Source organism: Leptonotus elevatus, chromosome 21, assembly GCF_054856555.1.
Source record: "Leptonotus elevatus isolate MCC_2025b chromosome 21, RoL_Lele_1.0, whole genome shotgun sequence".
NCBI lineage: Eukaryota > Metazoa > Chordata > Actinopteri > Syngnathiformes > Syngnathidae > Leptonotus > Leptonotus elevatus.
This window is the reverse complement of record NC_141259.1, coordinates 2,576,803-2,603,206: the sequence shown is the minus strand read 5'-3', so window position 1 is coordinate 2,603,206 and position 26,404 is coordinate 2,576,803. Positions and strand designations below refer to the sequence as shown.

General features: G+C 36.6%; 3 protein-coding genes across 8 annotated transcripts; 1 reads left to right on the top strand and 2 right to left on the bottom strand.

Moving 5' to 3' along the window:
• Positions 1–1,701: 1,701 nt before the first annotated feature.
• plcxd2 (phosphatidylinositol-specific phospholipase C, X domain containing 2) lies at positions 1,702–9,503 on the bottom strand. Of its 2 annotated transcripts, XM_086066405.1 has the most exons (9): positions 9,169–9,503; positions 8,782–8,918; positions 8,569–8,688; positions 8,173–8,226; positions 7,931–8,086; positions 5,040–5,150; positions 3,288–3,418; positions 3,135–3,197; positions 1,702–2,588 (listed from the first exon to the last, which is right to left on the bottom strand). In XM_086066405.1, exons 1-9 carry the CDS (start codon positions 9,269–9,271, stop codon positions 2,429–2,431), a joined length of 1,035 nt encoding a protein of 344 aa, XP_085922531.1. In that variant the 5' UTR covers positions 9,272–9,503; the 3' UTR covers positions 1,702–2,428. The 2 variants fall into 2 exon arrangements, with proteins under 2 accessions (XP_085922531.1, XP_085922532.1); XM_086066406.1 differs by lacking the exon at positions 3,135–3,197.
• A 1,076-nt stretch (positions 9,504–10,579) lies between these two features.
• On the top strand, positions 10,580–22,194 carry mak (male germ cell-associated kinase). Of its 4 annotated transcripts, XM_086066043.1 has the most exons (16): positions 10,580–10,763; positions 11,115–11,197; positions 12,133–12,445; positions 13,412–13,466; positions 13,782–13,903; positions 14,532–14,614; positions 16,382–16,514; positions 16,586–16,757; positions 16,965–17,132; positions 17,205–17,450; positions 17,566–17,768; positions 17,955–18,094; positions 18,171–18,317; positions 21,050–21,169; positions 21,304–21,393; positions 21,765–22,194. In XM_086066043.1, the coding sequence occupies exons 3-16, from the start codon at positions 12,342–12,344 to the stop codon at positions 21,926–21,928; spliced, it is 1,947 nt and encodes a 648-aa protein (XP_085922169.1). In that variant the 5' UTR covers positions 10,580–10,763; positions 11,115–11,197; positions 12,133–12,341; the 3' UTR covers positions 21,929–22,194. The 4 variants fall into 4 exon arrangements, with proteins under 4 accessions (XP_085922169.1, XP_085922168.1, XP_085922171.1 ...); XM_086066042.1 differs by lacking the exon at positions 11,115–11,197; XM_086066044.1 differs by lacking the exons at positions 10,580–10,763; positions 11,115–11,197; positions 12,133–12,445; positions 13,412–13,466 and having other exon boundaries at positions 13,784–13,903; positions 14,056–14,614.
• Positions 22,195–24,391, bottom strand: tmem14ca (transmembrane protein 14Ca). Of its 2 annotated transcripts, none has more exons than XM_086066046.1 (5): positions 24,318–24,391; positions 22,922–23,006; positions 22,737–22,838; positions 22,572–22,659; positions 22,195–22,488 (listed from the first exon to the last, which is right to left on the bottom strand). In XM_086066046.1, the coding sequence occupies exons 2-5, from the start codon at positions 22,995–22,997 to the stop codon at positions 22,431–22,433; spliced, it is 324 nt and encodes a 107-aa protein (XP_085922172.1). In that variant the 5' UTR covers positions 22,998–23,006; positions 24,318–24,391; the 3' UTR covers positions 22,195–22,430. The 2 variants fall into 2 exon arrangements, with proteins under 2 accessions (XP_085922172.1, XP_085922173.1); XM_086066047.1 differs by having other exon boundaries at positions 24,179–24,324.
• Between the last annotated feature and the right edge of the window lie 2,013 nt (positions 24,392–26,404).

Sequence of the window (26,404 nt, the reverse complement as noted above, 5' to 3'; positions counted from 1 at the left end):
GTCAGGAGTGAGTAGCTTTGTTGTATTTTTGTTGTTGTTGCTTTATTTAAGTCCTCGTTATATTTTGTGATTGTTAGGAATGTTAAAATGTTGCATACATTTTTTCCTGTGCAGTTAAAGGTTTTATGATGGGGAAATTTGAACCTTTACCAGACTACTGTATTTGCATTCCAATCTTTATTGCTTTGAAAGTAGAATAACTTGGAAGTCAACCAGCATCACAAATGAAATCACTTGGTGGAAAGGTACATAGCTTTGTGTTCAGCTTTGGAGCATCCACTATATTTCTATTGGACAGCACATTAACTGGAAGTTCATGCATTTTTTTAAACATGGGAAGTTGGCAGATACTGTCCAGTAGGGAAACCAGAGTGTGCAAGGACCAATGCACACAACAGAGGAATGCTCTCCATCAATTCGAGCTGCTCCTCTTGCGCTCCCACTTGCCTGCCATGGAATGCGTAATTACTCCACAATTAAAGTGCTTGCACTAGTGACTTTTGATGACTTTTCTCAGCTGCATGCGGCTTGGGCACGAGTGAGGAAAGGGCAGAGCTGATATAAAAGCATTTGGAACTTTCTGTTCTTTCCACTAAGTGGGAAACAGCTGTTGAGAATTGCCCCTCAAGGTAAATTTTTTATTTCTTCTTTTTGCGTCTTCCTTCCTTTCAGAATTCCTCGAATCCCTTCCCACTGTCTTTCCTTGCTCAAACCACAGGAATAAAGACACTGCCACTATACTGTATGTAATAGGTAATCACTGAGCTAACAACGCACTTACATAAATACACACATGCAGACTTTTCTTCTCTCAATTGTCATCTGCCCGGCATTAGTGTAAAGTATGATATTTACTGAAACCTTGTTCATATGACCCCTATTTAACACTGACATAAATACCGTAGGCTACCCATGTATATATTGCATGTGATTTATATGCATTGTGGTAAACATAACCCCACATTTCTTCCCTAAAGGTGTAACTGCATGCACTTTTTGTTTAACCAAAGCAACGCCACAATGGGAGCCTTTTATACTTCCATGGTAAAAACTACAACTTTAGCTCGCAGGCAGGCAAGCAATTAACAGTGCATATCCCGGTAAATACTTTAAGATGTTTTTTTCATTGGCTGCTTTTTGAGCATATACAGTAAGACAATGGACATTGGACTAAATTTAAAAATGTATATAAAAAAACTTACTATAAATTGTAGGTTGTTTAATTTTAAGGGGAAGTAAAAATATATAGATATATTCTTAACAATAATATGTTCTAGTGCCCTGCGATTGGCTGGCAACCAGTTCAGGGTGTACCCCGCCTACTGCCCGAAGCCAGCTGGGATAGGCTCCAGTGCCCCCCGTGCCTCTTGTGAGGACAAGCGGTTAAGAAAATGGATGGATGGATCAGGATGGATCAGGAAACACGTGAGGTGTGATTGGTCTTTGCCTTAGCCCTGAGCAACTGTGATGTCATTTTCAGTTCACAGCAAATGCCAAATAAGATGGATACAAATGGCTGGATTTTGCTGCATAACTCATATTCCACAAATATAACATTAATCAGATCGTCATGTTTAGACTAGTGAGGTCAGGTCACATATAACATGTTACTGTCATTGAAATGTTTAAGGTTGACTTTCCCTTTAACAAACACTGTATTGTTGGAATATTGTTTCAAGTAGCAAGTAAATGACAGTCAGCTCCACAATTTTTTTTAATTTTTAACAATCAATTAATTCATTATTGTGCCCATCGTTAATTTAAACAAAGGCACACCTGCACAAGCTCAAAAAAGGTTGAGAAAAAAAACGTTTTGCAAAGATGTATATTGTGCGATGGCTTCAGCAAAGCTATGGAAACAGGTTGCGAGGCTGCAGGGGTGCGACTGGCATCTCGTTGGCCACAATCTGTCACTGATTGGTTGTTTTTTCTCGGGTGCTGTAATTTATTAAAAATTGGATAAATTGAAGCCAGAGAGAGATGATTTTTCTCCTCTCCAGATCAGTTTACTAAAGTACTACTGTCAGGTTTATACCGACAGTTTTAACAAATAACAAAAATTGGTTTAAAAAACAAAAACAAAAAACAAAACCTCCTCCTTTAAATATTTCGTCTTAATAATAAATGTACATGCTATCCTCACTATTGGTGGGGGATAGAGACACAGCCCTATGAACAGCAAAAATCCACAAGCATTTGGTGCACTCACAAAAGCTTTCTTAAAGCCACTGATGCACAAATGGCAGCAAAACATTTTTTTTTACTATTATGGATTTGGCCTGACCACAAAACAGCAAATAGGTGAATTTGCTAGTAGTGAATCGCAAATAAACCAAATAAATACTGTATTCCAAGAACCACAACAACAACCACAATCGACAGACAGCTATGCGGTGGTATCAGTTGGCACACCTTTGTCCAGTTGTTGTCATCTTGCTTTGCGCTCTTGCTCAGACAACAGCAAGGTGTTGAGTTTGATGACAATGTTGGCAAAGTCAGTGAGTTCCACAAAGTCAGAAGTAATGATGTTGACTCCGTCTGACCCCGGCCTCTGGACCTCCACCCAGGACATAATGGCTGGGAGATTTCTGGTTCAAAGAAAAAGAGGGATTCGATTAAAGCAAACAACATTGATTTAATGGTGTAGATGAATGAAAACCTGTTGAAAATACCTACTCCTTCCACAGACACACATACACACAGAAAGTAGGACTGCTGCATGTCAGACGCCCTTTTTGCTCAAATATTTGGCTGGCAGAACAAAACCAGGAAGTCAGCGTGTTTGTCTAAAGACGATAAACAATCCCGTTTCCTCAGAGGTGCCAAATTAGAACTCGTGTCTCACCAGAGCATCCGTTCATGGTTTCGTTCCCGAAACATGACCGGCTTTTTAAATGTGAACATAGGATGTAAAATGTGTTACAAGTCATTTCTCCATTTACTTTTAGCATCAGTGAATAACTATGATCATTGTGCAATTAATTCTGTCCATTACGTCAAGAAAAAAAACCTCATCCATCATAAATTTATAAATTGATTAAGATCACTATCTGATACGATCTTGAATTGTAGGATAAGCCTTATTAAATAGGCCTTAAATAAAAAAATAAAAAATAAATAAATAGCTATACTGCCCTCTATTGGACATCGGCTCAAAAATATATCCTCCAGTGCCTGCTTGAGTTTGATCTGGTTCTCTGAGAAGCAATCAATGAAATACAAATTAGGAGAAGCGACACAGATGACTTGCTGACCCACAATATCCCATCCAATCACAAACGTCTAACCTTTCCACCAAGTAATTCCGCAGCCCCCAAACCAGACCCCTCGCCACAGTGTTGACCCGGGGTGTGAGGATGGCCTGGGACACGTGGAATGATCCTTTCTGGGCTCTTTGCTTCAGTGTGGTTTCCAGGAACTAGGCAGAAAAGGCGTTGTTGAATGCTAACTATTTTCTACTTCATTAAAGATGTTTTTTTTGTGTGAGCTTATTCTATCATTTACTCTTTTTTTATTTATTTTTTAAAATCAAGGTTTATTATGTTTATGGTAAAATTGCCTGCGCACCTGTTAATACATAATTTATGAAGATGCTCGTAAGTCTGAACTGTTTGGTTTTAATAGACTTTTAATTCATACTGACTCATAGCCAGTGTAACAGTTGATGTTTACTTGTAATTTTGTGTTTCACCAGTAGAAGGAACTGTTGTTTCACTTATCTAATTGAAAGTGCGCAACTTGTTTTTTATATGCATTGTTTTTATTTTCCTATTATATTTGTGTAATTTTTAGGACTAAGTTGTAAATAATAATTAGTTGCAAGTTAAATTATAAGGGTACAATTTACATGTTTAACTTTTAGACCACGATTAGGTCACTTCCTGATTTCCGCCTATGTAGCAAAACAGTAGTCCACTGCAGCTCGCAGCAGCCCAACCTCGCTAAAGTTCCAGATATTAAGTGAAGCTAAAGTCAGAAATAAGTACCCCTGTTTGTTCATTAGCAGGCCAAAGTGTTCTACGGTGTGTCTGTGGTGTAAAAAGGTAAGTAAGCCCACAGTAAACATCAGTGCCAAAGAACTCTTGTATCCGTTTGTGAACAAACAGGCATAGCCAGTACTTCAATCTGTCTTTATCGGGGCCAAGGGATGAATACGGTCTTTGATTAAAATACAAAACAATTTTCATACATTACAAGGAACCTTATTGAATATAACATCATTCAATCATTGTTACCTGCTTGCTTTACAAATTGAGGTGTCATCTTGTGTTTAAGTAGAAACAGCTAATAAGTAATCGGGTAGCAAAAAAATCAAATCAAATAGGCTCCAGTATTATAAAACATCCAACAAATTGTATCAAAGCTAAGAACGAAAAAATAACGAAAACATCGTTCTTCTTGATACAGTTGTAAGAAGAAGAAGAAGAACCATTATTGTTCTTTACATGTTTTGTTATTGATTGAGCTTTGATAAAATATGTTGGTGATTTTTTTGCCAAGTGTATTTTTAACATTTCACATAAATTAAAAGATGATGACTGGTTAGTTATCTAATCTGATGTAAATCATCTAGTCCTAATTTAATTTATGAAGAAATGAGGATTCCATTACACGGACCCTCAAATAACCATACATTTCCAAGGACTGTAATACATCAAAATAAAAATTATAGAACAATATAAGAGACTGCAACCTGTTCCAGGATGTAATATCAACTTAAAAGGTGCAGCCCCTTTAGTTAAATTCATTATTGTAAAATATAAAACCAACAATCATTGGCCTTGCATACAAATAATAATTCTATCATGAATTTTTCATTACAGATTCATATGTGTTAAACTGAGTTATGTTTTTTTCATATATAAACAAAACACATTCTTACTAATGGGGAAAAGTGAATTAAATTGAAATAAAAAAATGATTTCAGTGGTTAAAAGGATAAAACTAATAAAAAAATAATAATGTATTCGACAAAAGTTGAATTTACATGAATGTATGATGTTTGTTGAATAAATGATGAGGTGCTTTAAGACACTTACACGAATGAGCTTGCCGGGTTCAGTGGTGTTTGCCCACGGTGCGGGGATCTTGTTGCCAGGCCACATGACAGGGACGCCCTGAGCTGATGGATGATGGTAGAAAACGATTACCTGCGGGAGATACATGTTTAAATATTGAGTCTGTACATCACAGGCAAGACTCAGAGTAAGTTACTGTTTTTCAATTATCAAGTAGCCGGCAAAAACAAACCTTTATACTAAATAAAATGGCATAACACATGCAACTCATGTGACATCATGATTTTAATTTAACTTATTCTCCATAACAAAATATTAGCTTTATAAAATGATCTTTTTTCCCCCCCTTTTTTTTATACCACAAACAGCACCATGTGCTACTGTATAATTATTCAAAAATATGAATTCATTGTAGAGTTTGTAATATTTTAAATATCGCTCTCTGGTAGGGAATTCAATCAGTATATTTCCTGCATACACAACTAGCTTTCAAAATACAAAATTAAGCAAATTTCTCCAGTTATGCCTACAGGTTTGCTTTTTATTTTGTGTGTAGTTAAAGCGATATATAAAAAGCAGTCCATTTACCATTTACATTTACCTTCTTTTTTTCTTTGCTTTTGGGTGTTTGTCGCCAACCATACCAGAGAGGGCGCTGTAGAAGGTATGTGTATGTTTATAGAGAGAAGAAGAGTTTAGGAGAGAAAATGAAATGAAAAAGAAAAATAGAAGAAAGAAGACTGAAGAAAGTGAGCCAAGTTCTGTTTTTTTAACATTGCACACAGCCAATTAGGTTTGTTTATTTTGTGCTTATCAATAAGTTTATGTAAGTTAAGTTGAATCGTTATTTTATTTATGCTAGTAAGTATTGTTAACAGCCAAATATATTATATTCTTAATTTGACAATACTGCCCTCTGCTGCTGATTATTGTACAATGCTCTTCCCTCCTTTAGTTTCTCTCCCTTGCCAACTAAATCAGACACAGATTGGGGTAAAGTAAGTCTTCAAATCAATTGGCTCACAGTGTGATTTTTTTTAATTATTGATTGATTGATTGAGTTTGTTCATTGACCATATAAACAAGTAGCAGAAAAATAAAATAAAGATTTAAAAGGAGAGAAAACAACTTATACAAGCATTAGTCACGGTTTATATGTTCAAAAGGGAGTAGGAGGAAGTTGGAAACGTATCTAGTCCTACCCCTTATTCGTTGTATGTTTTAACTTATTTCATAAAATGTCATTGTATTTTATTTAATAAATAATGAACGTGTTGGTTCTGTATATTTTCATCTATTAATAATTCTTATGGCTCTTTTTTGCAGTTTGAAAACAGGGTCGGTATTTGTTTTATATGCGTTTCCCCAGATTTCCACACAAAAGGTCAGATATGCTAATAATAAAGAACAGTATAATGTGTATAATGATTTCTTATTCAGGTCATCCTTAGTTTTAGAGAGTATCCCTATGATTTTTGACATTTTCCTTTTGATGTTATGTGACTTCCAACATAATTTTTCATCAATAACTACTCCAAGAAATGTATTTTCATACACTCTTTCTATTTCAATTGAATTTACCATAATTTTGACTTGATGTGTGATTTGTCTATTGCCCAAAACTATTAACTTTGTTTTGTTTAAGTTTAATGATAATTTATTCGTATCAAACCAATTTGTTAACATGTTCAATTTATACTCTACAGTAGTCAGAAGCTGCTTCTCTCCTGAACAGTATAGAGTAGTGTCATCAGCAAATAAGACACTTTTTAATATTTTTGAGACACAACAGATATCATTTATATACAATATAAAACATTTGGGGCCTAGCACAGACCCTTGGGGGACTCCATGAGTAATCTTCAAGTGTTTTGATTGTATATTGTTAAACTGTAACTACTGATATCTATTGTCCAAATAACTTTTCATCCATTTATATTCCAAACCTCTTATGCCACATGTTTCTAATTTATTCATTAATATAGAATGATCGATAATATAAAATGCTTTTTTTTTTTTTGATCTATAAAAATCCCAACAGTATTTTTTTTTGTTATCTATGTTGGTAGATACTGCTTCTACAATTTCCATGACTGCTATTGAGTTGGTCTGTTTTTCTCTAAACTCATATTGATTTTCGCTTAAAAGCTTATGGTTCTCAATAAAATTGTCCTGCCTATATGAAAAAAAAATTCTAGACTTTTTGAGAACTGTGGCATCAGTGATATTGGTCTATAATTAGTGAATATATGTGTCTTTCTCCATTTTTATATATAGGAATAACTTTTGCTATTTTCATTTTTGATGAAAATATACCGGCTTAAAACAACAAATTACTTATGTGAAAGGTCGCACAACATATTCTATAAAGTCATATGAATGTTGAAACAGTGTGTTTCAACATTGATATATATCTATATATCTATATATATACTATTCCCCCAATATACATGTATATATTTTCCAAGCCTAATCGCTTTCAAATGTGTTTTTTTAAACTGAATGTAAAAAAATATATATAATCTATACATGCCATGAGAAACATGCAATGATATTAATCTTCATATATGACCTGCAATAAAACAAACCATGGAAACTGTAACAAGAAGATACAAATCCAGAGCAAATTGGACGATGAAGCATGAGTTAATGGGATGACACTCAAATCCTGCCCAGGAAATTCACAGCAGCAGGGATTACCTGACCACTGGTTACACACTACAGTATGGTATGAGGTGCAAAATATTGTATTATTGCCTCATTGGTTGGAGGTCAGGAGGATCAGCAAGGCCTTCTCTTCTGGCCTAAACACGATCAAAAGCACTGACCCATATTTACAACCTAAATTCTAACGTCCAATCAGATTTCAGCATTTCAATTGTATTGTATGATGGCTGTAGTGAGGGCCTGACCTGGTATTTGTTTTTCCATAGGTAGTCCAGAGTGATGAGCTCCACTTCACAGTTCTTGCAGAGTTTACTGCCAAAAACTTCCTGGAGCATCTTGATAAAGTATTCGTGGTGCGCCGAGCCCATCGCGTAGTAGTGGTTGAAGTCCAGGAAGATTACCTGTGACAAACATCAATTAGTTGACCTGCTGAGACTCACTATGATAATTTTTTAAAATGTGGTCAATAAAAAACACAATACTTTACCTCTTTACTGTGCTTGCACAAGAAGGAGTTGATTTCTATGAGACCATCTCTCACCTTTAAAAGTAAGGGAAAACATTTCATTATTGATGCTGCAAAATAAATGTCCTGTCAAAAGGGAAATCCCACATCATCTTGAAACAAACAGATTTCTATATGAACAACACTATTTTAAAACAGCTTATGACTGCATCCAGCTTTTTTCCAACTGTCCCAGTACACAAAGCAACATGCAGAAGAACTTGACTGGCTCCCATAGAGCCCTGACCTCAACCCCAACAAATGCTTTTGGTATGAACAATAATTAAAACTGTGTGCAAGAAAGCATTTCTGCAAAGGAAGAACATACCAAACATCTTTGCGTCTACTACATCAAATGTACCTTTCTCCTTTGCCCACCTTGTGTCCAAACAGGCCATGGATGAAGAAGATCTCAAACCCTGGCTCGCCTGGTTTCGAAGAGACCCTGAGATCAAAGTAACGGATACCTGCATCCAGTTGCTCCTTAAACGTCAGGTTCTGTGGAAATATACCAGAGCATAAAGCGTGTTACATCCGACTGCAGTCTTTCGACCATTATACAGAATCCAGGCTGAAATGTAGAATGTGTACCTGGGTCATGGACCACTTCACCATGACCTTCTTGGCTAAAACGCTAAACATGGTAGCCAAGTACTTGACGTAGACCTTTTGATCAGGTCCTACGGGAGCATGCACATCCACCCAGTAGGTAAACGAGTCATGAGAGCCTACAGAAAAGAAAAAGAAGTGCAGAAGATGATGACATTTATTTAGTTTAGTGATGTAAGACGATACATTTGCAATTGCTCGTGCATCTCACCATGCAGCTTGTGCATGTGTACCTAATATTATGGCCGGTGAATGTCATGTCATGTTTGTGCATTGCATTTATAAAAATATAACACATGGCACGGAGCTGCCACTGGTGTTCACTACAGCCTAATGGTCATCTAAGTTGCATTGAGGGGGGTGGCTCACCTGGAACTGCAAGGTGTTTGAGTGGCATGACACTAAGCTTGGGGGGCAGCGAGCCCATCCAGTTGGCGTTGACATTCCCGATCCCAGCAGGTCGAGTCTTCATGCCTGCTGAGTCCGAAAAGCTAGAAAGCCCCTTCAGGATGAGGAAACCTCTCTGAGGTGCAGGTGTGAAGTGTGGAACGTCTCCCCTCTAGCCCTCAGGGGTTTACAACGCTTCAAGATCATCTTGTAATGTTAAATGTGCATGCCCCAATATTGCCTTCCACCTGACTGGACACTGGAACAAGTTCTGGTTTTGTTAGACCATGCAGCACACAGTAGTGGTGGTGCGCGTTAACGCCCTCAGTAATCCTCTTAGGAAGACATTCCACTCATTATCCCCCGACACCCAGCTGTCTCTTTTCCCAGGACATAAAGACCACCCTGAGGCAGGACAACTTATGTGCATGGATAATTGACTTTCTTTCTTCTTCAATTCTTTAAAAAAAATATATATATTTGGAATGTATGTACTGAAAATTTTAAAGCCCGTTTCCACCATTTCAAAACTATAGGATTAGTAAAATAATAATTTTTAAAAAATGCATGGTGTCAAGTCAAGTCATCTTTATATAAAATTCCCTCTGAGCACATTTATGTGTTCCATTGCATTAATTTGTTTGAAATATGACGTGATGGATTTAAACATTGTTGGCTAACTGAAGTGTCAATTATTGTAGCCTATTGAGAATGACACCGAGCCAGCTGTAAAACCGAGCATGCTCTCTAGTGGGGAGAAGAAAAAAAAAACAATAATGCCAACACAAATTGTAAATTGCTAATTGGTTGCTAAAATGTTTTGGAATATTTTGAAAATAAAATTATTTTCAACTGCAGGTAAATTTAATAAACTTAAATAAGAAAATGGCGTAGGTGTCTAGTAATATTCTAGTAATACTAATAAATAAACAAACAAATAAATAAATAAATATATTTTAAAAATAGTACAGGTAGAAAAGTAAATAATTAACTGCTTTGTAATCATTTTTACCAGTTCAACATATTTTTGTTCACTTTGTTGTTGAATTTTTATTTGCGGTTCTATAGTGTGAGGTTTTGAGTCAATTACCTAACTTGTTGGTACTTTTATTTATTTGTTATTGATTATTTATTTATTTATTTATATGAATGTAATACAGTTTCATAGGATTGTTTAAGAGGTAGCCTACATTTTTATTGTATACAAGTTATAATGAAAATAGTAAATAAAGATATATACATAATACTGTACAATAAAAATACAGTTATGTCAGCATTATTATATTACTATATTACAAGTATATTTACGTCATGTCAGTAACATTTTGAAAACAACATGTCCCACAATGCACTGCGTTGTTATGCCGGAAGTATACACAAGCGTCGCGTTCGCGTTCGTGTGTACGTTACCATGGAGAGAGCGCGAGCGTGCGCCGCGCACATACGCTAGCACACACACACTCGCACAACGTCTTATCGCAAGTGCAAGACGCTGCGTGAATTCTGTGGAAAGAAAGTGTCGCTATCAGCAGCACCAGACAACAAGCAGGAAACGGGACAACACCTTTGTGAAAACGGTGAGTTTGCAACGTTTCTATGTCGGATGTGTACTTGTTGAATGACTAGAAGAGTTGTCAAAAGCTAACGTGTCAACCACAATTTGTTCTTTATTTTCTTCTGCTACACCGTAATAGATGTTAAATATCAGTTAAGATACAGAATCGTTTGGTAAAATGACTCTAGGTGAAGGTTTTTATCTCATCAGTAACCTGCTGTCGTCGAGTAAAATCGTTGTTTTTTTTACGCGGAATTTGCCAGGTTTGCTTTTCCATGTGCGTTTTGCAATACAATTGACCTTGATTAGCTACTTAATGTCACGGAACACGGACAGATACATCTTAATTCCCTTTCAATCCTCCTAAGAACAGGTTGCCATACGTGAGGGTGGAGTGCAGGCCATCTGTCTTCCGGCTGTCCGTCCTGCTTGGTCACAGCTTGAAAAATTTAAATGGTAGTAAAAGACAACAAAACCTACTGTATATAGGTCTACTTTGTTATTAAAACAACCATGTTTCCCTAGTTTATATTTGGCGTCAAGGGTTGCTATTTTGAAATATTTCATTGAATAATTTAGTATTATTTTTAGCCTCATATTTACCTTTAGGGCAGACAATAATCAGTCATTTTATTGCAAATTATCATACAGTTAACCATTTATTATGCAATTCTAATGATCTAAGCACTATGAAGGAGCAATGACCACACTAAAGACGAAAAATAAAACGGAGTTATAGTTCGTAAAGTTATAATCCTACATAAAAAAAGAAGTGGCATAAGGACAGCTGCATTTTTTAGGCAAATAAGATCTGTATTACGAAAAAGTAGTTAGAGTACTTATATGTTTTTATTTTTGAGAAGTGATTACACATACTGAAATTGCCCTTTTATTGGCCATTTTACATTTAATCACTGATGTCTAGAGAAAGACATTATTACAACTTTCTTTTTAGTGTGCCTACAGTTTGAAAAGTACACTTTGTTAGCTCACGAATGTTAATATTTTAGTCCAAAATACTTCTAATTCTCAATTATAACTTGCAATGTGAGACTAGAGTTAGCTTACTTTGTAATGGTTCTACTGTAATAATAAAGCTCAAATACAAAATTGTTCCAGTTTAGCACCAGAACAGTAGCGGCGTAGAGAATAGTGAGGTGCCATAAACATAGCGGTGATGTAACATCCTATTTACATCCCTGTCGGCCAAATCTGCTGAGAGCTTGCTACATCATCCACTTTAGGTGTGCATGTCCTCGTGTGACACATTGTCACTGAGACAAAGACAAGAGGCGGTCTTTGCTACTTTCTCTAACAAAAAACAAATGAAATTGTGTGATTTATTTTCTAATTGTTAAAATGATCAATATATTTCTGTGCAATCCATGTAGGTTTGCCGTGGCAGACAGCTAACCAGTGGTGACATCCCATCCCTCCAAGATGAGTTTTGAATCACAAGAATCACAGAGCTTTACCTCTTTCAAACAACTTCCCTGGAAAAGAACAGATGAAGTCTCCTGAAAGAAAAGAGGAGATATTTAAAAAAAATGTTCAATGACTTGAGACCATTTTTGAGAAGCTGATGAAACCATTGTGAGGCATGATGAACCGCTACACCACCCTGAAACAGCTGGGTGACGGCACTTACGGCAGCGTGCTGATGGGGAGAAGCAACGAATCTGGAGAACTTGTTGCTATTAAAAGGTAAGAATAATGATAAATTTACTGTAAGCCATATTTGTTTTGTGCACCACCATTAATGTGACCTTTAATCCGTATGTCTCAAAACAAATCTTGAGGGGAAGTAAAAAGAAACAACTGAGATCATGTGGTTGCACAAGTGTGCACACCTTTCCCTTTCTCTTTTAATTAAAGATGTGGCTGTATTCAAAATTAACGAAATACATTTCAATTTATGTTAAATTGGAGTCAGCACCTAATGACCACCACTTTAGGTGGCTCTCTTAACCGCAAATAAAGTTTAGCTAAACACGTTCCGTTTACCCCCTTAAAAATGATCCTACTTTTAATTGTTTGCCTAATGTTATTTTAGACCATCACCAAGGGTAACAAAAGCACTTGTCTGTCTGTTTCAGCAGTGTGGCTGCAGGGTTCAATAATACATGAGTTACCCAATGATGTGTCCACGGTTTGATTGTTTGGTTACCATGTAAGACAATACATGTATCGTGGTGAAAGGGAGTGAAAGTAGAGGGGAGGAGGGTGTGTCAGGTTGCTAACATGGTGGAGAGGGAAGCCCGAAAATGTCCGGCGCACAAAGAGGAGGAAAAATATATCACAGCTCAGTAATTCCGTAAGGAGATTATGATATTATTTTGAGTGCTGTGTTAACAGGAGCTGAGGGGTTTTAGTGTGAGTAGCAACCTCTAATACTTTTTTTTCATTACTTCAACGAAGCTTAAACATTCAAATAATGAGATCCAATGAAGGAGCCGTACAATAATTCTGCCAGAATTTTGAATGGCACGGACAGACCATGTTAATATTTCTAATATTTTGACTGCCAAAATATTCACAACTAAAATATTTATAACACCTTTTGGTGTGGTGCTCTCTGTCTAACCTTACAAACACAAAATGCGTTACTCTGAGCATGTCATTGACTGCATAACACAAAAAATTATATGAACGTTGAACTTTCTTGCATAGAATGAAGAGGAAGTTTTATTCATGGGAGGAATGTATGAACCTAAGAGAAGTGAAGGTAAGATAGTTTTTATGGTTGAATAAATGTATTTTCCATTTTACACATATCCATACGTTTGTCCCCAAAAAAAAAGAAACAAGAAAGAAAGCAATGTGCATAATATTCAATTTATTCAGATTTATGGATGCCTGCTTGTTAGATACTGACTGCAACCTGACTGTATGGTCATGAGGCCCCTGACCATCAAAAACTAAGAACAGCCTGATAATATAAATACATTACATTAAAAATACTGCTTTTTATTTGTCAGTCGCTGAAGAAGCTCAACCATGCAAATGTTTGACATTAAAAATGCTGCTTTTTATTTGTCAGTCGCTGAAGAAGCTCAACCATGCAAATGTTGTGAAGTTAAAGGAAGTCATCAGAGAGAACGATCATCTGTACTTTGTATTTGAATACATGAAGGAGAACCTCTATCAGCTCATGAAGGACAGGTAAAAAATATTATACAATTCAAATGCCGGGAGGACATACGGTATAACGAGAATGTTCCTCCTATGATTTTTCTTATTTGGCTGCACATTATCACCACATTTGAATTGTATCATTCCAAAATAAAGGGATTCTTTTAATCTTGTGTTTCCAGAAGGAAGTTATTCTCCGAATCGGTGATAAGAAATATAAGCTTTCAGATATTACAAGGCCTGTCGTTTATTCACAAATATGGTAGGTGTGTTGCGGCCCTGTCAAGACCTGCACTTCCGAAATGAGAGACCTCACACTGCAAGATTCCCTCTCAGATTTTATTGCTGAATTATTGGGCAGTGAGTCCATGGTGTATGAGATTTCACTGGGTGAAATTGTTGATTACTGGGTGGAATCTTGTAGTTTATTAAGTCGCCCTTGGCGCTTGGATTTCCATAACCTTTACCTATTTCTAATAAACTACAGTAGTTGGTGGATGCCTTTTGACAGTCTAGCAGCAACAACAAAAAACATCTCAACTACTGTATAGTACTTTCATGTTTCCACAAATCTTGTTTGCATGTCTCTTTCTTGACTCTGGCCTATTTGTTTGATGTTTTATTTTTCTTCCTTTTTCTGTCTTTGGCTTCATGTTAGAGAGAATAAGATGTTCTCAGAGAATGAACTTAGGAACATCATGTTTCAAGTGTTAGCTGGCTTGGCTTTTGTACATAAGCATGGTAAGTAGCCTTAGTCTTACGCCAATTCCTGTTCTGACAGTAGGGGTTGTTGAGTTGCATTTGTTAGAATCTGTACAACAGCTTGGCTTATGACCTATGTACAGTGGAACATCCAAAGTTGAACGTCTCAAAAGAGGAAACTTTTTGGATTTAACCCCAAGTTTCTGTAAAACATGAACTTTACTAATACATCACCTTAAGCGTTGATTAAGGTTTCTGGTAGTTTGGTGGGAGTTTGAGCCTGCACCAAATGAGGACAATTCAATTCTTCTTATGGGAAAATTATTATTTTTTCATTTAGAACATGTAAGTCAGACAGTATGACCTACAGTGGACCTTGTTTGACTTTAGATGTTCAACTTTAGCAAATGATACAAGCATAGTGTCTTTTGAGAAATGTTTACATCAGGGGTGCTCAAGTTCGGTCCTCGAGAGCCACTATCCAGCCTGTTTTCCATGTTTCGCTCCACTAACACACCTGATTCATGATCAGGATCGTTATTAGGCTTCTGCAAAGCTTGCTGATTAGCTGATCATTAGATTCAGCTGTGCAGCAGGAGGGAATCATGGACAAAAGGTTGGATAGGGGCTCTCGAGGACCGAATTTGAGCACCCCTGGTTTACATATTGAAGCAAGAAAGAGCTGGACAAATTATACTGAAATTTACAGTGACACATAACATTTTAATATTTTTACCAGGGGTGTCAGGCGATTACAATTTTTAATTAGAATTAATTGCATGACTTCAATAGACGATTAATAGCAAATTTTATATCTGTTCTAAATGTACAATTCAATGTACAATAACCCCCCCCCCCCCCCCCCCCACCAAGTTTTCATACTCTTGTTAAGGTGCATTGGGCCGTTTAAAAAGGTAATGTTAAAGATTTTTCTAAATCATGCGTGCTCCACCAATGCCCAGATGAGTACAAAGAGCCCTATTTTACTCTGACTGCACCTATCAGCTTTTATCTTCCCTTTATAGTAGAGCGTGCTCTATAGTAGAGCGTGCTCTACTATAAAACTCCACAGTTTCTTTGGGGAGGGGAGGGGCAGAGTTTTTCTTACCTCATTTGAAGTCATGTCTTCATTTGTCAACTGTGGACTGCGGCCAGAAGTGGCCGTCGCGAGTAAAAAAGTGACAAACTGCACAAAGATCCTTTAACATAAAAGTGGACAAAATATTAAACTAATAGAAATATGGCTGCGTCTTTTAGTCATTGATACAGTAATTTCCTAATCATTCATAAAATTTAGTTAGAATTAAAAAGATGTACTGTACTGTAAAAAAATGTGTGTATGGATTTGTGTTTAGGTACTCTTTCTGCCACTAGATGGCATAATTGCATTGGTAAGACGTTGGTGACAGCTCAGTGCATTTTTCTTTTCATATTAAGAGCTATCTAATCTTTAACGTGAAGTAAATTCTGCACATTTTTAGAATTGTAAAATACAACTTGACCCCAGTCTCTACAAATATATGCATGATTATTAATTTTATCGTTGATGTATCTGTTGCATTGGGACTGGAGTTCCCCCAGTACTGGCTTTCCAAGTAAGGGGCGGTCATTAATTGCACGTTAAAAAAATTAGTGGCATTAAAGGAACTTTAAGTTAACTCAAAATTAACGCACTCATTTTGACACACCAAATTTTTACAATCCATCTTCAGCACTGATGTTTCACTTTTTGTCCAGGTCTTTTTGCTCATGTAGTGTCCCCATCAATTTCACTACTATTGCAGGATGTAAAAATGTTGATTCCAGGTTTCTTCCATCGAGACATGAAGCCAGAAAACCTCTTGTGCATGGGCCCAGAACTGGTCAAAATAGCCGATTTTGGACTGGCTCGGGAGATCCGTTCCAAACCTCCCTATACTGACTATGTGTCAACAAGATGGTGAGAGCGCCTGCTTGTTGTCAATCAGTACTCTTCTCTTGTATTTAACTGAGATTGTTTTCTCTGCCTAGGTACCGAGCACCAGAGGTTCTGCTTAGGTCATCTACTTACAGCTCTCCAATTGACTTGTGGGCTGTTGGATGCATAATGGCAGAACTCTACACACTCAGGCCTCTTTTCCCTGGGAACAGTGAAGTAGATGAGATTTTCAAGATCTGCCAAGTCCTAGGCACTGTCAAGAAGGTGAGGGAAAAAGGGAGTGTCAAAGAAGCACGCTTTAATCAATCTAAAAGCACATTTGTAAGGAAAAAAAATCAGTGTGACTTGGTCTAATTTCTTACTTAATGCTTTATTGATACTGGACCCAACAATTTATCTTGGCGAGGCTCCAATCCCAGCTGAAGATGTATGAATGGACTATTGGTAATTTTTTATTGTGGTTTTCACTAGCTGGATTGGCCAGAGGGCTACCAACTGGCTTCAGCCATGAACTTTCGCTTCCCTCAATGTGTGCCGACCCCCCTGAAGACGCTCATTCCCAATGCAAGCAGAGAGGCGATTACTCTGATGAAGGACATGCTGCAGTGGGATCCCAAAAAACGACCCACCGCTGTACAGGTAAATACAGCAAAAAGCACGCTTAATTGTGCCAACATTGTTGACAGACTTTTTCTGCATCGTTTCTTCTAGGCACTGCGTTACCCATACTTCCAGGTTGGACAGGTCTTGGGTCCTCGTCCCCACAGTCAAGAAGCCAAGAAGGTCCAAGCCCGACAGATAATCCAGAAGCAGGTCTCAGATTCTAGGGTAGACCCCACACAGTCGTCCTCTGAGGCAAAGCCTTCCAAATCGTCTCCACAAAGCACCCAGCAGCATCAGCCTCTGCAGCAAATAGTTCTGCCTCAAGCTGCGAGCAAACCAGGCGGCATCAACCAAGTATTGAGCCTCGTTTTGAACTTAAATTATACCCTCTGAAAAACGCATTCATCTGTAGAGTGATGCCTGCCTTGTTCATTGACTCTCTTGTATGTAAACCAATCACTGTCCTCAGAAAGCAGCAGCAGCAGTGGGCAATGAAAACAAAATTGGTCCAGGTGTGGTGAAAAATGGAAGACGCCGCTGGGGCCAGACGGTAGCGAGGACATCAGACAGCTTGGATGATCCTGATCAATCTGACACGGCTGCTTCTTTCTCCATGAAACCCAGTTTGGAGAATTTAGAGGAGGAGAGGAACTCAAAGAAACTTCGGCCACAGTATGTGCTAAAGTTTAGCCACAGATTGTACAGCAAGGCTCGAAATTAGAGGTTTCTCAAATTACTTATTTTTTTACAGTTTTACGATAATTGAAAGGCAGATACTGTTCCAAAAAGCTTTGTTAAGGGCGATAATGATAAAGCTGTATCAAAACTGTTTTTTTTTTTACCTTTTCTTTCATGCAGGGCCAGGGAGCATAAACCTCTGTATTCCTTCAGCACTATTACAAAACTACCTATCAATATTAAGGCTGGCCCAGTAGACCCCAACCTCCCAGGATCTGCGGCACGCCAGCATTATCTCAGCCAGTCGAGATACCTGCCTGGTACGACTGTTTCACTCTAAATCATGCAATAATCAAATGTGGCAAATTGCTTGATTGCAGATGTCTGTTTTTCAAGGTTTGATCGGCAAGACTCAGGCAACATCAGGCGAAAAGGCGTTGAGCGGTATGACGTTACGGGACTTGTGGGAGAACTCCTCGAACACTGTAAACAAGCCACTTGTTCCCATTGGAGCAGGACTAGCCGTCAACAGAGCCAACCCAGGTAAGGCGTCATCACGACACACTGGCCATCCTGGATGCCTGACAAATTCTGCCTCTGATCGAAAATTATGTTTGAGGGGAGATTTTAGTGACTTATTCTTTTTTGCATCAAATTGTTAAAAAAAATGCATAATACATTTTGGATTGTAAGTTTAAGTGGCATTCGCTTACGTCTGTCAGTATCCCCTTCATCACTAAGAGGCCCTAAATGGTAATAATGCAGCTAATGTTTCCCCAGCTGTGGTTACAAGAGCCGATGAAAAAGTGTTGTTATTATCAGGATAAGCTTAGTGTCTGCAATTTTAGAGCTCTCTACAATTCATTAGTCATGTAGACAAGACACACAATATCGCTCCCAACTGTGCCTGCTCCTTCCCAGCCTTCTTGTGCTCACCTCGTCTCTCCATCTCCATTTCTTATTCAAAAGATTAAGGCGGTCGGATCTAAGGCAAGTGTTGCTTGAAGAGCTCCCAACTTTGCCACCCTTTTGCTCATTTGTGCCACCTCACTGCCCACTCATACACCTAAACACAGCAGTGTTTGTTTAGCTTCTGTTCACCTGTTAAATGAAGATGATTGTTTTTGTTTAAGGAAAGAACATTCGGGTGGGGGAGGGTTGTCTTTTCAAATGTTTTAAAAGTGATAACAGGTGATTTATTTTGTCAGCTATTAGATGAAAGTAAATTGAGATGAACTAACAACCAGCATGGTGGCAACAAGCTTTGTGTATTCACTCGGTTAACATGTGAAAGGTTCCAGCAGGTAAAAGTTCTAGGGGAGGCATGGGTTTAAATACACAGTTAAACTGGAGAACTTTGAAACTTGACCAATTAGACTGATAACCATCTAACTATTGGCGGAGTTTTTAAATGTTGAAGGACTTCAATGACTTGCCCTTACTTGTCTGACTGGATCCATGCTGGTTGTTGCATAATTATGCATTCCACACTAATTCAATTCATCCACATTACAGTATTTGTTTCAAATCAATACAGCTACAAAATATTTTTTTTGTAAGGAAATCATTTAAAAACAACGAATTCAGTGTTCTACAAAATTCTGTGTGAATAGGAAGAAATGCGGTTGAGCCTAAATTTGCCTTAAAAAAATTCTCTTTCTAGTGTGGTTTCGTGTTCTGGTGAATTAATTGTGCTTTGCCCACATCATACAATAATAATTTGTTTAATTTACTTGATCAAATCTTGACCTGGGTCAGATGAACCGTCTACGAGCAGTTTGTTAAAGTAATAGATGGTGACATTTGGCTGAAAATAGACACTTCAAAGCTCAAACTAGCCCACTTTAGTTCACAATGTTTTGATGAAGATATACAATTATACCCTTATCAGTGTATCAATCTAAAATAGTTTACGATTCCCTCCAATTATATTATTCATATTGTATTTAATCAAAACTTTATTGAACAATTGAATGTGCATACAAGATCACGATCAGTGTTTTATTTATTTATTTATTTGTAAATAAAAGAACAGACATTTAATAGTTAAAATGGGAAAAAGGACATAAGGGGATTAATAGGCAAGTACAGTATACATAAGATGGGATCTTAGCAAGGCAGATTTATCAAACACGTAAAGCCAGGAAGATTAAGGCAGCTGACACTGCACTTCATGTTCATGCTCTTATTTTGAAAATCATTCATGCAAGTTAATGTGTTATTTTGTACAGACAGAGTGTAATATAGAAACAGTGTTGTTGTTTCTAGTCATGTATTGAATTATTGGTACTTTTTGTATTAAATTATTGTGACACTTTTAATTACAAAGGTAGACATTCAATGCAATATATAATGCAATGGTATGCCTGGAATGTTGTATGTATATTCATACAACAAGGTGTTAGTTGGATTTGGTTAATGAACTATATTTGCTGATTTCAATTCAATTCAAAAATTGTATTTCATTCTTTAAAAAATAAATGAAAGAGGACAGAAAGAAACAAAAAACAACAACAATATAATAATAATAAACGCAAAATAAATGACATCAAGCAGTCAAGATGCTATTATGGTAACAAACAAAATGATTCAAGAGCATTGCCTATATATATATATATATATATATATACATACATATATACATACATATATATATAGACATATATATACATATGTATATATACACATACATATATATACATATATATATACACACATATATATATACACATATATATATACATATATATATACATATATATATATATACACATATATATATATATATACACATATATATATATACATATACACATATATATATATACATATACACATATGTATATGTAGATACATATATATACATACATATATATATACATATATACATATACACATATATATACATATACATTTATATACATGTATATATATATATATGTATATATATACATAAATACGTATATATACATTTATATATACGTATGTATATGTATGTTTATATATATATATACACACATATATATATATACACATACATATATATATGTAGATACATATATATACACATATATATACATATATAAATTTATATACATGTATATATATATATATGTATATATATACATAAATACGTATATATACATTTATATATATATATATATATATATATATATATATATATATATATATATATATAAAATAGTTAGCTTAGCAGGGTTGTTTCTCTGATTGTGGTAATGGGCAGCTCACCTTTTTTCTTCCTTCCTTTTCAGGGAATTTCGTGAGCACCAAGTATAACCTTTCCACTGGCTACATCCCTTCATTACAAAAGAAAGAGGTTGGCTCCGTGGGACAGAGAATCCAGCTCGCTCCTTTAGCCGGCCATCACTCAGGTAAATACTCCTTTCGGGTGTTTCTCACCAACAAGATAGGCTGTGTATGGGAAACCTTCCTGCTTTGTTCTGTTTGAAACTTTCTGCTTCTGAACATGTGCATGCAGATTTGAACTCACTTCTTCTTCTTTCAGTCAACCCTTCCTCTTCTCCTGAAATTAAAAAAGACCAAACAAAATGTTCAAAACCAAAGTCCAATTCATCTTTGAGTGACACTAATGAAGGTATTGCCATTTTCTAAACAACTGGTCCTGTGATTCAACTACCGGTAGTCCTAGATCAGGGGTGCTCAAGTTCGGTCCTCAAGAGCCCCTATCCAGCCTGTTTTCCATGTTTCTCTCCTGCAGCACAGCTGAATCTAATGATCAGCTAATCAGCAAGCTTTGCAGAAGCCTGATAACAATCCTGATCATGAATCAGGTGTGTTGGTGGAGAGAAATATGGAAAACAGGCTTGATAGGGGCTCTCGAGGACCGAACTTGAGCACCCCTGTCCTAGATCATAGACAACATTCATTCTGATTTCCCAAGTAGTACTTCATATGTATCTGATATTTGGCTGCATGTACGAAACACTGATTGATGTCTTCTTCCAGATTATGAGGCTTGGAAGAGGAGGACAGACAGAACTCAGGTGGTGAAAGGGAGCGGCTACTCCGCTCTGGGGAAGACTTCTGGCAATCTCATGACCAGAACTCCCGCCGTCCAGCCGGTCCACGGCAGGGTGGACTGGACTTCAAAGTACGGTGGAAATCGGTAGTTGGGTGCAGTTTGTCTTTTACTGCCTGTTAGTGAAATTGCTTTAAAAAGTCAGAGGTAGAATAAGGTAGAAGTTATCAAGTATTGTTTGTACTGCAATGACGTTGCCACCTTTGTAACCCGCCGGCACAAGTCATACATTATACAGTAATGGCATACGACAGGCATCAATTTATACAATGTATTGTAACTTTTTTTTTTAAATGTTTTATACAAATGAATAAAAGCAAACTGGTGATGATAAAAACAAAAACAAATCACACTTAATTATCTATGGATTTTGATGCTTTATTTCAATATTTTTATACAAAATGAGTTTTACATACAATATAATTCACACTCCAAGGAAGAAAACATTGACTTGAATTAATATTTTTATGTTTACTGTGTGTATGCAATTGTTGTCTTTTTTTTGGGTATATTTTATGTTTAACCAGAAACGATAGAAAAGATAATGCTTCATTTTTCCGAGTGCACGTGAGAGATGCCAGATGTTCTCTTCATCAGGACTGCTGAGGTTTGTTTAGCAGCGCCATGCTGAGTTTCCCCACCATCAGAAGACTTGGAATGCAAAAAAAGAAAAAGAAAAAAAAGGTTATCAACAGTGTACAAATGAAATAAATTAATGTAATGATACAAGCTACCTTGCACCCGCTATTAGGCCAGCAGGCATGAACTTTCTGGAGCCATAGAACCTTTTGCCCATGACACCTGTCAGTGCACCTGATGTAGCTGAAAAACACCGCATTATATTTATTAAATGTGATCTTGAAAATGACAAACACGTTACAAATAAATAAAATCCCAACCTAGAGACAGCCAAATGTTACTCGGGTCATTGGAGATCTGATAGGCGCCAACACCTGCTAGACCGCCAAAGAGAAGTCCAGCAGCCATGGAGGGAACACTGCCTGAAATAATTCACACAGAAGAGATCAGCACCTGCATCTGACATCCCGGATATTGAGTAAGCGCATCAGTGAGTTGCACGTACCTGCTTTTACATAGCCGATCACTCCCCCCGATGCCACCAGTGCTGCGTATCCATATCCCACCCAATCCACAGACATGTTTCACACCTGTCAGTGCCAGTGATCTCATTATTCATTTCAATGGCATTTCAATAGCAGCAAAACCAAAACCAAATTCTACATATGGAGCAGGTGTAGATCACACTACTACAGTGCTCAGCGTATAGAAGTACATCTTAAATTTTTTTTAAATATTTTATTCAATAACTCAATGAACATAATAACAATTTCCCAAATTTTGACATTTTCTGTAAAATATGCGCTTAGCTCAAAACATGAAGTTAATGTTTAAAAATTAAAAAAAAAATCCTTCATCAAATAACTAATGCAAAATATGAATGCATCCCACAACAAAAACGACTACATTTAGTATTTTCTATGATCTCCATGGATAGCAGCATGTCTGCTATCTGCGAGGCCGGGAATGAACAAGTTGTCAGTCTTTTTCTCGGGGTCTACTTATTTGTGCAGATAGAATGAATAGAATGCATAGATTTAAAAAAAATCCTTAGTTTAATCAAATAACTAATGCAAAATATGAATGCATCCCACAACACAAACGACTACATTTAGTATTTTCTATGATCTCCATGGATAGCAGCATGTCTGCTATCTGCTAGGCCGGGAATGAACAAGTTGTCAGTCTTTTTCTCGGGATCTACTTATTTGTGCAAAAACGTTCTTTAATACATTTGTTAAGAAAACTACTTATTTTTGTGTACTAATAACAAATCTTTTGCGATCAATGGCCCACATTTGTGGGAGTATTTTGTAGTATAGTATTCCATAGAAAATCTTGATTCTGAAAGGAAACAGTGTACTCGTTTATGCTGAGCACTGTACTTCCAATTAGGAATACAAGTTGTGTGCCTGGATTTTGTGAGTAAGCTTTGCACAAAATGATATTTACAATTATACTTATACTTACAGTGGTAAAGGTAATATATAATGCCAACTTGCCAAGCAATAGTAATGGAGCTGTACAATCAGACTACAATATAGAAACAGTTGCAGTTGGCACCATACCCAAATTTATATTAATTCCTAGCAATGTAGATAAATAAATAAATAATCACATATATAAACCACTTAATATTTGATGTAGCGATGCTGCTAAGCATATAAGAAAAAAACCTTAAAATATGTGCAAATGACATACGATCATACACTGTTTCGTGTTTCATGCGTGTAGCTGCCGAGATAAGACCAACTGTCTTTACCGTGTTAACTACACCCATACGATTATTCTTCCACATGTAAAAGCAACACGCGTTTCAAAATTAATAGAGTTAGCGTTACAATTTCACGAACATAGAGTCAATGTAATGCTGAAATGTCGTAACACAAAAAAACAACAACCTTGCTCGTCTGGTTCGTCCTCTGTAGTTTCCTACCTTGTTTCCCACCGGGAACTAATTGTTGTTACACTAAGCATTGGCGAAATGTATGATGGGAAGTTGACTATAATATGCTTAGGAAAACGCTGCACTGCTGAATATTTATTTTTGTGATTGTTTGTTTAACTTTAACAGCTACATAATTGAATCCATACCAACGAAAAATCCCACTATAATATATATATATATATATATATATATAAGTCAAAAAAAATAATTGAGAATCTATTTTCTGTTCTTACTATTAAATAATCATTACGTATTTACTATAGTTCCTGTGAATCTAATAAAATAAGTACAGAAACTAATAACAATAGTAAATATTCACGTTACAAAAGAAATACCCACTTGAGTCCAAAATATGAACATTTATTTTATGTTTGATTTATTTTATCACATTTTGCAAACGATATCTAACATGTAGGCTTGTTTTCACCGGTTGTTCGCTTAATGAGAGTCAACATTTACGACAAAATGGCTAGTGAGGAATAAGCGTTTAAGAAGATGGATAGATGGATGATTGTGTTAGACAAAATCAACGTGGTTCTTTGCTGCACTTTTTGGAGCGTGAACTACACATTTGTTTTCAAGCACAAGATGGCGCCAAAGGATAAAACTAAACTGCGTTTATGTGCCACTCCAATACCTTACACTTTTCTATCGAAGGGTGGCGTTAGAACACCACAATTTATTCACCTCGGGGTCGGACACATTCGCTCAATAGCATTTGTTCAGAAGACGCATGTCATGTAGTTAAATAAAACTTTAAAGATTTAGTGAATTCAGATATCAAACATGTTGTAGGTAACTGACTCGGCAGTGCTAATACAACAATTTGAAGAAAAATAGATTAAAAAATGACACCCAAACCAATCAACAACAACAATAAACAATAAATCTACAAATACAAAAGCATTGTTTGCATTGCTGTTGTAATAATAATTTAAATATGAATAGATACACAGAGTGCCCGAGGTGCACTTTCTGACGCTTATTAAAGACAGCTTGCAGGTTTAGGACGACATCATCCGCCTCGAGCCTGGTGAATAACAAGCTCCAGAAAAACAGGCTGGATATTCAAATACAGCTCGTTAAGAAAATAAAATACACTCGCTACTCCCTCTAGTTTTAAAACAATATTCACCATTTTTTTTTTTTTTTAGCCCGATGAATTCAGCTGTTAAAATGTCTTATTTTAAATCATGACAACCTATAATCTGAAATAGCCAGTGGGACATTAAACATGCGAGAGAAAGCATGCAGCACAATATGAAACAGAAAATGCACTAAATAATCAAGACTATTATGATAAATAATATAAAAAGCTTTGAGCACTACCACGAGCGCACGTGCCAGTGTGTGTGTGTGTGTGCTTGCATGTGCGCGCACACACTTTTACATGCGAATCCAAGGGGGTGGGAGCTCATTCACCGTTGGCCCGAGGCGGTCTTCGTATTAAAAATAAACAGTGTCTAAATAAATAATGACGTCACATAGCAAAGAAGTACAGGAGGTAATAACGTTTACCTTTTGATAAAAAAAAAACTTGTTTTATAAATAAAACTGCATTCTTAACAAATACAGTAGGCTTTATAACACATTTTGTCATCACGCTACCGCGGGTGGCCGAAGACACGTCAAGGGTGTACACTACACTTAATAAATGCGTTTAAAAGTGTTAATTGTGATCAAGTTTATATTTTTGCATAGGTAAATAGGCCCACTCTCATTATTATAACATATACTTTATTAAATAAATATATATTTCTGTAGCTAATATTTTCTGATCAAATATAACAATTTACATTTATTTTACAGTTATCTATTTTTAATGAAAATATAATACAGAGCATACATATGACATGCATGCAAGCATACGTCCCACATTAATCCACTTTAGTTTTTTCTCCTTCACTCGTGTCCACACCCGCCCCAATGCGCATGCGTCCCCAGGTAGCCCCGCACCGTTCTTTCCCCGCGCTCTCCCTCCCTAGACCAGGTGAGACGATCTGGTCCAGGTAGAAAAAAGTAAAGGGTTTTACTTTGAGT

Bases quoted from the DNA above. Each gene is read 5' to 3' on its own strand.
- plcxd2 (XM_086066405.1), bottom strand. From the start codon at position 9,271: ATGAAGACTCGACCTGCTGGGATCGGGAATGTCAACGCCAACTGGATG. The intron at 8,919-9,168 runs GTGAGCCACCCC...TCTTTTCTGTAG, and splicing joins CAAACACCTTGCAGTTCCAG to GCTCTCATGACTCGTTTACC. The intron at 3,419-5,039 runs GTAAGTGTCTTA...TTTTCTGCCTAG, and splicing joins AACCCGGCAAGCTCATTCGT to TTCCTGGAAACCACACTGAA.
- mak (XM_086066042.1), top strand. From the start codon at position 12,342: ATGATGAACCGCTACACCACCCTGAAACAGCTGGGTGACGGCACTTAC. The intron at 12,446-13,411 runs GTAAGAATAATG...TTTCTTGCATAG, and splicing joins GAACTTGTTGCTATTAAAAG to AATGAAGAGGAAGTTTTATT. The intron at 17,451-17,565 runs GTATTGAGCCTC...CACTGTCCTCAG, and splicing joins AACCAGGCGGCATCAACCAA to AAAGCAGCAGCAGCAGTGGG.
- tmem14ca (XM_086066046.1), bottom strand. From the start codon at position 22,997: ATGTCTGTGGATTGGGTGGGATATGGATACGCAGCACTGGTGGCATCG. The intron at 22,839-22,921 runs GTACGTGCAACT...GAATTATTTCAG, and splicing joins GATCGGCTATGTAAAAGCAG to GCAGTGTTCCCTCCATGGCT. The intron at 22,489-22,571 runs GTAGCTTGTATC...TTGCATTCCAAG, and splicing joins GGCCTAATAGCGGGTGCAAG to TCTTCTGATGGTGGGGAAAC.